Below are 14269 nucleotides of genomic sequence, written 5' to 3' on the forward strand. Positions count from 1 at the left end.
CAAAATAATCTGGTATTCACAACGTATTGTTCTAGGAAATTAAAATACACGATAAATTCTTCCTTGTGGCTACCCCTACCAGTCTAATTTTCCAAAACTACATGAAGATTAAAGTCACCCATGACATGCATTCTTTATCTCCTGATTTATTCTCTATCCTATTGTGTAGCTACTGTTAGGAGGTCTAAGACTTCTCCTAACAATGTCGTTTTTTTCCCCTTTTTATTTCTTAGCTGCACTCAAATGGATCCCAATTTTCTAATCCAAGATCATTTCTTACAATCATTCTTCATCCATCCAAACTAACAATGTTACCCCACCACCCTTTCCTTCCTGTCTGTCCTTTTGAAATGGCACATAGTGTTGAACTTTTAGTTCTAGTTTGATCTCCTTGTAACTATCTCTCTATATTGGCCAAATGATCGTACCCATTAATTTGTCTTTGTGTATTAATTAATTTACTTTGTTCTTAATATGATGCATATTCACGTAAAGAACCATTCATTTTACCTTTTTTGCAATTTTATTGCTCCTTTGACCCTACTTACTGTTGTTTTTCTATGTTTGCATGATCTATCTCTCCCTGTCCTATTCTGGGTTATCCAAAGAGCAATAATGCTGCCTCCTGCTTTTTAAGGCTACATTTCCCTTCTCTCAATGCCCTTCCCCTACTCAACTACTTTAAAGCTCTCTCTACAAACCTAACTATTCAGTTCTCCAGGACACTGGTCTCTGCATGCTTCAAGTGAAGCTTATCCCACTAAAACAGCTCCCTTGTACACTAGTACTGCTGCCAGTGTTCCACAAACTGAAAGCCATTCCATCCACACCATCCTTTGAGCCACACATTTAACTCCTTTTTTAAAATTATCCTATGCAAGTTTTCCCATGGCTCAGGTTGTGATCCAGAGATTATTACCTTGGAGATTCTGTTTTATAATTTATCTCCAAACTATTTGAAGTATTTCAGCAAAGAAATCCCTTTCCAGTCTTACCAGTTGTTGATAACCTTAACCCTGGCACTGCATAGGTGACTTAGCCTTTGAGATTCCTGCTCACAGCTGCAGAGAACAGTGTCTATCCCTCTAATTATACTGTCGTCTACAATTACTATTTCCCCCACCTCACTTGGATGTCTCCCTTCATAGACGTAGGAACAGAAAATAGAACCAGGATTATGCCATTTGATACTTCGAGTCTGCTCACCATTCATAGCTGATCATCCATGGCTGATCATGCAACTCAATAGCCTATTCCTGCTTTTCCCCATATCCTTTAATCCCTTTAGCCCCCAAGTGCTATATCCAATTTTCTCTTGAAATCATAGTATGTACTGACCTTGACTGTTTTCTGTGGGAGTGAATTCAACAGGCTCAGCATTCCCTGGCAGAAGGAATTTCTCCCTATTTCAATCCTGAAATTTTATCCCATATCCTTAGACTGTGACCCTTGATTATGGACATCCCCGCCATTGGGAACATCCTTCCTGCATGTACCCTGTCTAGTCCTATTAGAATCTAATAGGTCTCAATCAGAACCAACCTCACACAACACCCGCCCCTCCCAATTTTTCAGACCTCCAGTGAGTATAATCCTAATTGATTCAAACTCTCCTCATATGTCAATCTTACCATTTCTGGAATCTGTCTGGTGAATCCTTGCTGCTCTCCCTCTATTACAAGAAAATCTTTTGTCAGATAAAGAGACCAAAACTGCAGACAATAAGGGAACCGTCAATACATCCACTATTTCTGGGGTACTTTTTACTAAAGTACTGTGGGATGCAGATTATGTACATCACCCTGGGGATTAATGGCGTTCAATCTGTTACAACACAGGGTAAACCCTTCTGCTACTTTAAACCAGACGCATAGAAAGGCTCACCTTGTGCTATAATCTGTTAAATTTCAAGTGGCAAAGAACCTATCCCAAATATCACTCTTTAAAGAAGAAATTAACAATTTTATTCTTAAGTCCAAAAGAGAATATTAAACAACCAGTATTTACAACTCCTTTCTGTTTAACCTATTTTTACCTCCCACTCTGCAATACTGGTCCAATAAATTCCCTCTTAAATTTACAGCAAATCAATTTTCAAAACCAGTTGTTGTCTTTGGATGTCAAACCTCCTCTGTAGATTCCTCTTAGCACTGCTGCCTCACAGCGCCAGAGACCCGGGTTCAATTCCCGCCTCAGGCGACTGACTGTGTGGAGTTTGCACGTTCTCCCCGTGTCTGCGTGGGTTTCCTCCGGGTGCTCCGGTTTCCTCCCACAGTCCAAAGATGTGCAGGTCAGGTGAATTGGCCATGCTAAATTGCTCGTAGTGTTAGGTAAGGGGTAAATGTAGGGGTATGGGTGGGTTGCGCTTCGGCGGGTCGGTGTGGACTTATTGGGCTGAAGGGCCTGTTTCCACACTAAGTAATCTAAAAAAAAAAAAAATCCTCTCTATCATCTTCAGTCTTTTGCTGCACAACCTTCTTATTGACAGGCTTTCAGAGAGTTATTCCGCTGGTAGTCTGTTGATGCTTGGCTGGTCTTTGCTGTTCTTCCCAACTGTTCGAAATACCTGATTTTATATACCCCAAAATATCAGACCGGCTAATTAGTTTGATGTCATTCAAAACAGTAAAATTCAAATTTGATTGGATTTTGGTATCTGGGGCATAATTTAAACTGATTGGCCGAATTTCAATTTGTTGTATACTGTGGCAAAGCAGCTCCAGCTATTTGTTTCACAACCAAATGTTACATCTTAAAATTTTTTAGCACACTCTGTGCCAGCCAGAAGTTTCAGCTCCCTTAAAAGTACAGTATATGTCTACAACTTCATAAGAAATTGCATCAATTTACCAAACACTATTTCCTAACTAATACTGATTTCATTTGATTCCTTCCTTTCACTAAACTCTGTGCTCCCCAACATTACTGATATGTTACTTGTGTCCTCCTTTGTGAACACAAAACCAAAGTATGTATTTAGTTGGTTAGGCATTTCTTTGTTCCACATTATAAATTTCTCAGTTTCTTACTGTAAAGAACCTATTTTTTGTCTTCACCAAATATGTCCATAGAAACTTTTACAGTAAGTTTTAATGTTTCCTGCAAACTTTCACTTGTACTCCATTTTTTTTCTTAATCAATCCCTTTGTCCTCTTTTGCTGAATTCTAAACTGTTCCCACTCCTCAGGTCTGTGTTTTTTTCAGGCCAATTTTATTGTCTCTTCCTTAGATCTTATAAAATCTCAAATTTCCTTTGTCAGCTATGGTTTGGCAAACTTTCCCAATTTACTTTTGCATCAAACAAAAATAAAAATTGTTTCACCACCCATTTGCTATTTGAATGTTTGCCATTGCCTTTCCACCATTGTCCCTTTAAATATCTCTCCTTAATCTATAAATAGTCAACTCGCATCTCATACCATCACAGTTTACTCTATTTAGATTCAGGACCCTGGTCTCAGGATCAACTATCTCAGAGTTCTTCATCAAGATGGAGACTATCATGTTATGATTGCTCATCTCCAAAGAGCCTCACACAACTAGATTGCCAATTTTGCCTTTCTCATTACACAATACCCAGTCTCCAGTTGGTTCTTCAATGTATTGGTCCAAATATCATCCTTTATTTATTCCAGGAATTCCTCCTTTTTGACATTGTTACCCATTCGATTTGCCCATCTATATACAGAAACAAGTCACTCATTACTACAGGTGTGCTTCTATTGCATGTATCTCTAATTTCCTGTTTAATGTCATTCACAACATCACGCCTACAGTTTGGAGTCTATATAGAACCCCACTAATGTTTTTACCCATTGATATTTCACAGCCATACCCATATAAATTTCACATTGTCTGAGCTAATGTCCTTCCTCACTATTATATTAATTTCTTCCTTAACCAGCAATGCAACTCTTTTCCTTTTTGTCTGTTCTTCCATAATACTGAACATCCCTGGATGTTCTGTTCCCATTGCTAGTCACCCTGCAACCATGTCTCCATATTCCCACCGGTATCATATCGATATTCTTCTATTTGCATCATTGTAAATGCTCCATGGCTAAGGCTTGTCTTTTCAAAATTGTGCCCTGTTCCCATTATTTTTCACTATGGCCTTGGTTGATCCCAGATCTTGATTTCTCTGCCTGTCTCCTTTCTTATTTCACTGTCTTTTGCTCTTGTCTTTGATTCCCCTTCTTCTGATTCCTTGCAGGGGTTCCCATACCCTTCCATTTAAAGTTTAAAGCCTCCCCAACTACTCTAGCAAATGCCCCACTATGACATCAGTTCTGCCAGTCGTAACCCATCCAATTTGTAATGGTCCTGCCTCCCCCAGAAATGGTCCCAATGCCCCAGCAATCTGAAATCCTCCCCTCACACCATCTCTTCAGCCTTGTGTTCATTTTATATATCCTGCTAATGTTACAGTATTAGTAATAATTTGTTCATTGTTGTTTAAGCTACAAATTTGGTGTCTGTGATCTGTTATTCATAAAGTCTGGTTAGAAACAACTGAGCAACTTTGAGGATTATTGAATATTTTAATTTCACTGTGTTGCGAATCCAATGATAGTGAGACTCATTTAGTTTGACTTGATATCCCCGTGTCGTAACAGTACTAATTTGTACCACAACCACTTGCTATTCACCATCCTCTTTCAAAATGTCCTGTAGCTGCTCGAGACATCATAAAGGTGCCATGAACAGTTCACTTATTCTCCTTGCAGTCCCTATCCTCATTCACACAGTTTGCAACAACCTCAGATCTGTCGAACAGTTGCAGGGGTTGAGCTTCTCGATTGCAGCCCTTGGATCCTTATACCTGTCTCACCTTGATGTCTCTGATCACAGACCAGTTTTGAATTACCTAGTCTGAGGGGTGGAACCACTCTCTGGAATAAAGTGTCCAAGTATGTTCTTCTTTCCCTGATGTAGTTCAATGTCTGCAGCTGACAGGTTAAATTTGATGCCTTTGAGTTCTATAATGTAAGGTGCTCTGTCAATTCTGTCTCACCTTCAGTTAACAAGCTGCCTTTGAATCCTTCAGTTAATCTTCAAATTCATTCATTGACTGGAATAAAATAAATCAAATAAAAGTAGAACAATAAAAACTGTTCTCTGATCATAATATTGGCAACAGTTTTGTGATCCTGATCTTCCCTTGGTAGTCATTTCATTTCTACTGAGTGTTCTCAAGGCGATGAATGCCTTTCAGCAGCTTCAGTAGCCATTGTTTCAACGTATTAAAGACAAACAGAGGCTTAGATCCCTATCTCTGTACCAAAAATAAGAGATCTAAACACCACTATTAAGAGTGACGTGAAAATATTCATAGGCAACGCACAATAATCATTTACTCTTGAAGATCCCCATTTCGATGCTGGAGTTCAGCTTTCAAGACCTCTTTCTTCTAGTTCATCCTCTAATCGTGTATAATCTTGCTTTTGTTTTACAGTCTTTCTAAATTACATTTCTAAAAAAAGAATAGAATGTATCCAGTTACAGCCATAAGGCGAATTAATCCATAAGCATACATGAAGTGTGAGAAAATTCATAATTAAACATTTGAATATGGTGTTTAACCTCAAGGCAAGGGTGTTTCTGACATGTGAATTCCTACAGTTGCCATGGGTTTGAACTCCTGTCTCTGGAGTATTCTTTCAGGCCTCTGGATTACTAGTTTAGTAACATTAGCGCTATGATATTATCTGTTAATCTCAATGATTTATGACAACTGTCAGCATAGTTCTGCAAGTATTTAAGCTTAAAGGCTTAATGCAAAATGGATTATCTTGATCACCACAAGAATCTCCGTACAATTGTACAACATGGATTGTGCTGCCTTCTTAGTCCAATGAGATTTGAATTTAGTTCATTTATATCATGCACTACAGTTCAATGAGCTAAGATGGATCTAGTATATTTAAGCTACGATGTGCTCAGTTCTGGTCTTGTGAGGGAGAACCAACCCAGGCTCCTACACTCTGAAATGTTGCTGTGTTGGATGAAATTCTCAGTGTTGAAATGGAGAAAAGCAGTTGTGGTCTTCATTCTAAGCAATACATCAAGGCTAAATTTGTGGCAAGGAGTAATTACTTTAAAGAGCCACCGGGTACAGAAGCTATGAACCACAACAGTGGTTAGCAATGCAAGGCTACTGCTAACTGTTGACAGTCCTGCTACAATCCCTCTTCCTGTTTGTTTTTAAAATTTACATATTCTATACATTTAGTATAAGAAGAAACATCAATGTAAATAAACCTATATCAATGTATTCAATCCTTTAGCTGGAATGGATTCAAGTGAAACTAAGGGGAAGGTCAGGAAAAAGTTAGAGAGCAAAGAACCTTCTGCACTATTCTACTTGGTCCCCCCATCTCTTTCAACAGCATTAAACCCATCACTTTTCCACATCTATTCAGTTTGAAGGGAAGTCCCATTGGACTCAAAACATTACCTCTGTTTCTTTGTCAAAAAATGTTGCCAGACCTGCTGAGTTTCTCCAGCTCTTGTTTTTATTTCAGATCTCCAGAATCCTCACTATTTTGATTTTGTTTACAGTCTTCTAATGATAATTGGTTAGCTCAGTCGGCTGGATGGCCAGTAATGCCAACAGTGTGCGTAATACCAACTGAATGGGTTCAATTCCCACACCGGCTAAGGTTACCATGAAGGAGTCATCTTCTCAACCCTCACCTGAGGCGAGATGACTCTCAGGTTAAACAAACACCAATGAGTTAGTGTCTCCAATGAGAGAGCAGCTGCATGGTCTGGTAGGACTATGGCAACTTTACCTTTACTAATGATTAATTATTCTATGCGTAACATGTTAGTCAACATCCCTATTAATAGTGCATTCTATTGCAATTTACCTGTAGGGGCCATTTGAAATAAGGTAAAATCATTGACATTTGCTTTAAGCTCTATCCAAGCAGTAGATCTTAAGGGATTATAACAACAATGTGTATCATGTTTAGCACTCTTTATTCTTTCCTGCAGTGAGGCGGTGTGGGAGAATATGGCAAGGATGTGTGTGAAGACACGGCGATTAGACGTGGCCAAGGTATGTCTGGGGAACATGGGCCATGCCAGGGGAGCCAGAGCCCTACGAGAGGCTGAACAGGAGCCGGAATTAGATGCACGAGTGGCCATGCTTGCAATACAGTTGGGAATGCTGGTAGGTGACAGAATCTTCCCAGCTCAGTGTAAAGTGCATCACATACAATATTTAAATTTACCCACGAGTGTGAGCCAAACTAGTAAGACCAAACTTTATCACCCATCCCTTGAGAAGGTGGTGATGAGTCAACTTGAACTGCTGCAGTTCATTTGGCATAGGTACATTCACAAAGCTGTTTGGAAGAGATTTCTAGGTGAAAAAATGGTAATATATTTCCAAGTTAAGATGCTTTGTGACTTTGGAAGGTAACTTGTAGATCTGGGGATGGTCCCATGTGTCTGCTCCCCTAGTTCTTCTAGGTATTTACAAGTTTAGAAGATGCTGCCAAAGGGCCTTGGTGAATTGCTGCAGTGTTAATGATACAAAATGTTACCAGTGTGTGGGAGTGGTGATTCAGTTGTCAATCAAGTAGGTTACTTTGCCTCGTATGGTCTCGAGCTTCTTGTTAAGCTGCAATCATTTAGGCATATGGAAAATAGTGCACTTGTCCCTCGGAATGTGTTTGTTGTTTCTGTTGTTGAGGTCAATGCCATTCATGTTCAATGTTTCGACAATGTTTTGATACAATTGAGTGACTAACAGCCATTTCAGAGTCAAGTTGAGACTAGGCAACGGTGGTATTATCGCTAAACTATTAATCCGGAGACCCAGCTAATGTTCTGCGAATCTGAGTTTAATTCCCACCATGGCAAATGGTGGAATTTGAATTCAATTTTTAAAAAATCTGGAATTAAGAATTTACTGATAACCATGAAATCATTGTTAATTGTCAGAAAAACCCATCTGCCATCCTCACCTGGTCTGACCCACACTCCAGATCCACAGCAATATGGATGACTCTCAACTGCCCTCTGAAATGACCTTGCAAGCCATTCAGTTGTACTAATCACTACAAAGTCTCAAAGAAATGAAACTGGATGGATCACCTGGCATCGACCTAGGCATCAGAAAAAACAATGGCAGAAACAGCCCTATCAACCCTGCGAAGTCTTCCTTACTAACACCTGGGGTTAGTGCCAAAGTTGGGAGAGCTGTCTCACAGATTAGTCAAGCAACAACCTGGCATAGTCACACTCATGGCATCAATGTCCCAGACTCTTCCATCACCATCCCTAAGTATGTCCTGTCCCACCAGCAGGACAGTCCCAGCAGAGGTAGTGATACTGTGGTATACATTCAGGAGGGAGTTGCCCTGGGAATCCTCAACGTTGACTCCGGACCCTATGAAGTCTCATGACTTCAGGTTAAACATGGGCAAGGAAGCCTCCTGCTGATTACCACATACCATCCGCTCTCAGGTGATGATTTGGTACTCCTCCATGTTGAACCACACTTGGAGGAAGCACTGAGAATGGCAAGAGCACAAAATGTACTCTGGTGGGGGATTTCAACCACCAAGAGTAGCTTGGCAGCAGTACTACTAATTGAGCTGGTTGGGTCCTAAAGGACGTGGCTACTAGACTAGGTCTGCTGCAGGTGCTGAGGATACCAACAAGGGGGGAAAAACATACTTGACTTCATCCTTACCAACCTGTCAGCTGCAGATGCATCTGTCCAAAACAGAATCAGTAAGAGTGATCACAACTCCGTTCTTGTGGAGATGAACTCCCATTTTCACATTGAGAATAACTTCCATCATGTTGTGTGGCACTATCACTGTGCTAAATAGGAGAGACTTCGAACAGATCTAACAACTCAAGACTAGGCACCCACGAGGCACTGTGGGCCATTAACAGCAGCAGAATTATACTCCAGCACAATCTGTAACCTCATGACCTGGCATATCCCCCACTGAACTATTCCCATCAAGGCAAGGATTCTTCCCTGGTTCAATGGAGAGTGCAGGAGGGCATGCCAGGAACAGCACTAGGCATACCTGAAAATGAGGTGTCAACCTGGTGAAACCAGCAAACATGACTACTTGCGTGCTAAAAAGCACAAGTAACAAGTGACAGACAGAGCTAACCGATCTCCTAATGGATCAAACCTAAATTCTGCAGTTCTGCCACATCCAGTTCCACTCACTGGAAGAGGAGACTCCTCACAAATCCTCATTCTCAATGATGGAAGAGCCCAGCACATCAGTGCAAAAGATAGGACTGAAGCTTTCGCAACAATCCTCAGCCAGACATGCCCCCGAGTGGATGATCTATCTCGGCCTTCTCCAGTGGTCCCTAACACTACAGATACAAGTCTTCAACCAATTGGATTCACTTCATGTGATACCAAGAAATGGTCCAAGACACTAGATCCTGCAAAGGCTATGGACCCTGACAACTTTCTAGCAATCATACTGAAGATTTGTGCTCCAGAAGTTGCCGCTCCCTCAGCCAAGCTGTTCCAGTACAGTTACAACACTGGCATCTACCCAACAATGTGGAAATTTACCCAGGTATGTCCTGTACATAAAAGTCAGGACAAATCCAACCAGGTCAGTTACTGCACAGTCAATCTATGCTTGATTATAGAGTCATAGAGATGTACAGCGTGGAAACAGACTCTTCGGTCCAACCCGTCCATGCCGACCAGATATCCCAACCCAATCTAGTCCCACCTGCCAGCACCCTTGAGGTCTCTTTTATATCATTCCCCTCTCACCCTAAACCTATGCCCTCTAGTTCTGGACTCCCTGACCCCAAGGAAAATACTTTGTCTATTTATCCTATCCATGCCCCTCATAATTTTGTAAACCTCTATAAGGTCATCCCTCAGCCTCCGATGCTCCAGGGAAAACAGCCCCAGCCTGTTCAGCCTCTCCCTGTAGCTTAAGTCCTCCAACCCTGGCAACATCCTTGTAAATCTTTTCTGATCAGTAAAGGGATGGAAGATGTTGTCAACAGAGCTATCAAGGAGCACCTGCTCATCAATAACTTGATCAGTGACACCCAATTTGGGTTCTGCCAGGGCCACTCATCTTCTGACCTCATTAACAGCCTTGATTCAAACAAGGACGAAAGAGCTGACCTCCAGAGGTGGGGTCAGTGTGACAACCCTTGACATCAAGGCTGCATTCGACAGACTGTGCCATCAGGAAGCCCTCGCAAAACTGGAATCAGTGAGTATTGGGGGAAAACTCTCCTGTGGTTGGAGTCAAACTGGACACGTAGGAAGATGGTTTCTGGTTGTCATACATCTCAGATCCAGGACATCTCTGCAGGAGTTCCTCAGGATAGTGTCCTAGGCCCAACCATTTTCAGCTGCTTCATCATATGATCTTCTCTCCATCAAAAGGTCAGAAGTGGGGATGTTCACCGATGATTGCACATTCGTGACTCTTCCGATACTGAAGAAGTCCATGTTCGATTGCAACAAGCTCTGGACAATATCCAAGCTTGGGCTGACAAGTGGCAAGTAACATTTGCACCACACAAATGCCAGCCTGTGACTATCACCAATAAGAGACAATCTAATTACCACTTCATAACATTCAATAGCATTACCAACACAGAATCCCCCACTATAAAAATCTGGAGGTTACCATTGATTAGAACCTCACCTGGACTCACTATATAAACACTGGGGCTACAACAGCAAGTCAAAGGCTGGGAATACTGCAGTGAGTAACTCAACTCTTGACTCCCCAAAGCCTGTCCAACATCTACAAAGCACATGTCAGGAGTGTGGTGGAATGTTAACCCACTTGTCTGGATGAGTGCTGCCCCAATAACTCTTAAAAACTAAATATCATCCAGAACAAAGCAGCCAGCTTGTTTGGCACTACATCCAAAAATACCACGCTCTCTGTCACCAAACCTCAGTTGGAGCATCTGTTTACAAGATGCACTGCAGAAATTCTCCAAGAATCCTCTGGCAGCACTAACCTACTCCTTCTATCTAGCAGGACAAGGGCAGCATATATTGGGGAGCACCACCACCACCACCAAGTTCCCTCCAAGCCACTCACCATCCAGACTCAGAAATATAGCTGTGTACTTTTGGTATACCTGGGTCAAAATCCTGGAATTTCCTCCCTAGTGGCGTTACCAGTCAACCCTCACAGCAGATGGACAAACAACCAGTCTTGAAACAAAGCATATTTTATTCATAAGACAAAAAAATTGGCTTAACCGTAACTCTATCAAACTGCTTAACTATTTATATATTAACTACTACTAATTAACTGTTCCAATATAGTAACATCCCTAAACACACTTGGTGAAGGCAAATTTGGTAAAATAGATTGTCTCACCTGCAATTATAGCAACAAAAGAAAACCCTAGCTTTTAGCTGTAACAGAGAGAGAAGTAAGAGCTTCCACATGCAGCTTCAAGACCCCAGTAAATGTTACTAAAAACTAAAACTAAATAAAATCCTGGTTCTGTGAGAGCTTGACCCCACCCATTCAGGCTGCTTCTATTGTTCCAACTTAATATAACCAGGATAATAAAAACCAGGCCTCGTAAGTTGTTTGCTTTATTGGGTTTGGAGCAGACAGCTTGGTGCCTCTGCCTTCACAAAAAAAAACAAAGTACACCTCTTAAAGCCATAGTATTGTCACATAACAAATATTTGTATATTTCTTTTAGCATGCATCTATCACACTTAAATTAAAATGTAGTTAACGAGATAAAAATGAAGGAGCCAAATTGCAAAGTTTTCTTGAGTGAAAGGAAGTAGAATTTTAATTATATTAATCCAGAAAATTAATAAAAATGTGGTATTAAACATATATGCAACTCAACTGATAAGTTTTGTTTAAAAAAGGTGAAAGGTATCTAACACAACTGGAAAGGTAATAGCAATTGCTACTTAAAGTCTTGACTGTTTAACTTTTGTCTTATTTCTTCAGCATTGTCAAACTTTGCAAATATTCCTCAGTTCTCGATGAATAGCTCTTATCCCAAGTTATTTTCCACCTATAAGCATTGAGTTCAAGGTTAAGAGAGACAGACAGATACATAGAGCTTTCCAGCTCTTATTTTTAACTCCATTTTTATCTTGAGTTTTGCTGATCAAGTTTTGTTTTGCAAAGCTGTTGCTCAAAATATAATTCCTTTTGTAGTTTCTGGTGTCAGATGTCATTGCTTTTTTCAAGATCTGCAGGCAACCTCCATCCGAATGTGTAACTTCCAAAAAGGTGTAAATTAGCCAGAAGGTACCAATCTGCATTTCAGTGCCTTTTAATAATAATCTTAATTTTAGGTCAGCCTTGCCTACTGATGGTTTCATGAACTTGACTGAGCCTGGTCAGGTGGCACAGTAGCCATTTCAGGTCAGTATTTATTCTTTTATAAAAAGTCCATGAAATATTTCAGGTCTGACAAGCAGGTGATGGAAGCTGAATGTCAGTAGTCCATGTTTACCATAATTGTAACAATACCAATCATCTAGTTTCATCATCGTTATGAGGATTCATATTTAAATTTCCCAGCTGCTGTGGTGGATTTGAATTATCTTTCAGAGCAATTGTCCAGGTTATTTTTTCTAAGATTAGCATTACACTACTCTCCCTCTGATTCTTATCTAATACACATGATCAGCTAATTATTCGGCTGATGCAGTGTATAAATATTATTGCATTTAATATATCAAATGTATAGGTCAGCTTCACAGCTTTATGGAGTCATTAAACTTTATGGACGAATGTCACTCATAAGGATTACTAAGAAGGAAATACGCAGAGGAAAAATGAGGTACGAAGGTAAATTGGCCAGTAATATAAAGGAGGATAGTAAAAGCTTTTTTAGGTATGTGCAAGGCAAAAAAATGGTTAGGACTAAAATTGAGCCCTTGAAGACAGAAACAGGGGAATATATTACGGGGAACAAAGAAATGGCAGAGGAATTAAATGAGTACTTCAGATCTGTGTTCACTGGGGAAGACACAAGCAATCTCCCTGAGGTAACAGTGGCTGAAGGACCTGAACTTAAGGGAATTAATATTTGCCAGGATTTGGTGTTGGAGAGACTGTTGGGTCTGAAGGTTGATAAGTCTCCAGGGCCTGATGGTCTGCATCCCAGGGTACTGAAGGAGGTGGCTTGGGAAATCGTGGCTGCGTTGGTGATTATTTTCCAGAGTTTCAGATTCGGGGTCGGTTCCTGAGGATTGGAGGGTGGCTAATGTTATACCACTTTTTAAGAAAGGTGGGAGAGAGAAAGCAGGAAATTATAGACCAGTTAGTCTGACCTCAGTGGTGGGAAAGATGCTGGAGTCTATTATAAAGGATGAAATTACGGCACATCTGGATAGTAGTAACAGGATAGGACAGAGTCAGCATGGATTTATGAAGGGAAAATCATGCTTGACTAATCTTCTTGAATTTTTTGAGGATGTAACTCTGATGATGGACGAGGGAGATCCAGTAGATGTAGTGTACCTAGACTTTCAGAAAGCTTTTGATAAAGTCCCACACAGGAGGTTAGTGAGTAAAATTAGGGCGCATTGTATTGTGGGGCAAAGTACTAGATTGGATTGAAAATTAGTTGGCTGATAGGAAACAAAGGGTAGTGATAAACGGCTCCATTTCAGAATGGCAGGCAGTGAGCACTGGGGTACCGCAGGGATCTGTGCTGGGACCGCAGCTTTTTACAATATATGTTAATGATATAGAAGATGGTATCAGCAATAACATTAGCAAATTTGCTGATGATTCAAAGCTGGGTGGCAGGATGAAATGTGGTGAGGATGTTAGGAGATTACAGGGTGACCTGGACAAGTTAGGTGAGTGGGCAGATGCATGGCGGTTGCAGTTTAATGTGGATAAATGTATGGTTATCCACTTTGGTGGCAAGAACAGGAAGGCAGATTACTACCTCAATGGAATCAATTTAGGTAAAGGGGCAGTACAGAGTGATCTGGATGTTCTTGTACACCACTCAATGAAGGCAAGCATGCAGGTACAGCAGGTAGTGAAGAAGGCTAATAGCATGCTGGCCTTCATAACAAGAGGAATTGAGTATAGAAGCAAAGAGGTGCTTCTGCAACTGTACAGGGCCCTGGTGAGACCACACCTGGAGTACTGCGTGCAGTTCTGGTCTCCAAATTTGAGGAAAGACATTCTGGCTATTGAGGGAGTGCAGCGTAGGTTCACGTGGTCAATTCCTGGAATGGCGGGATTACCTTACACTGAAAGACTGAAGCGACTGGGCT

At 40.9% G+C, this 14269-nt stretch overlaps 1 protein-coding gene across 3 annotated transcripts in view; it reads left to right on the plus strand.

Annotated features, from left to right (window-relative positions):
• Nucleotides 1–14269, plus strand: part of ift140 (intraflagellar transport 140 homolog (Chlamydomonas)) — a 144778-nt gene that overhangs the window by 102224 nt on the left and 28285 nt on the right. For all 3 annotated transcript variants that reach the window (XM_043711518.2, XM_043711517.2, XM_087997859.1), the window contains exon 19: nucleotides 7000–7177. In XM_043711518.2, coding sequence (XP_043567453.2) covers nucleotides 7000–7177 — 178 coding nt within the window. The remainder of the gene's footprint in view (nucleotides 1–6999; nucleotides 7178–14269) is intronic.

Source organism: Chiloscyllium plagiosum, unplaced genomic scaffold (genome assembly GCF_037043375.1).
Source record: "Chiloscyllium plagiosum isolate Xiang-an unplaced genomic scaffold, Cpla_swu_hap1 HiC_scaffold_20, whole genome shotgun sequence".
Taxonomy (NCBI): Eukaryota; Metazoa; Chordata; class Chondrichthyes; order Orectolobiformes; family Hemiscylliidae; genus Chiloscyllium; species Chiloscyllium plagiosum.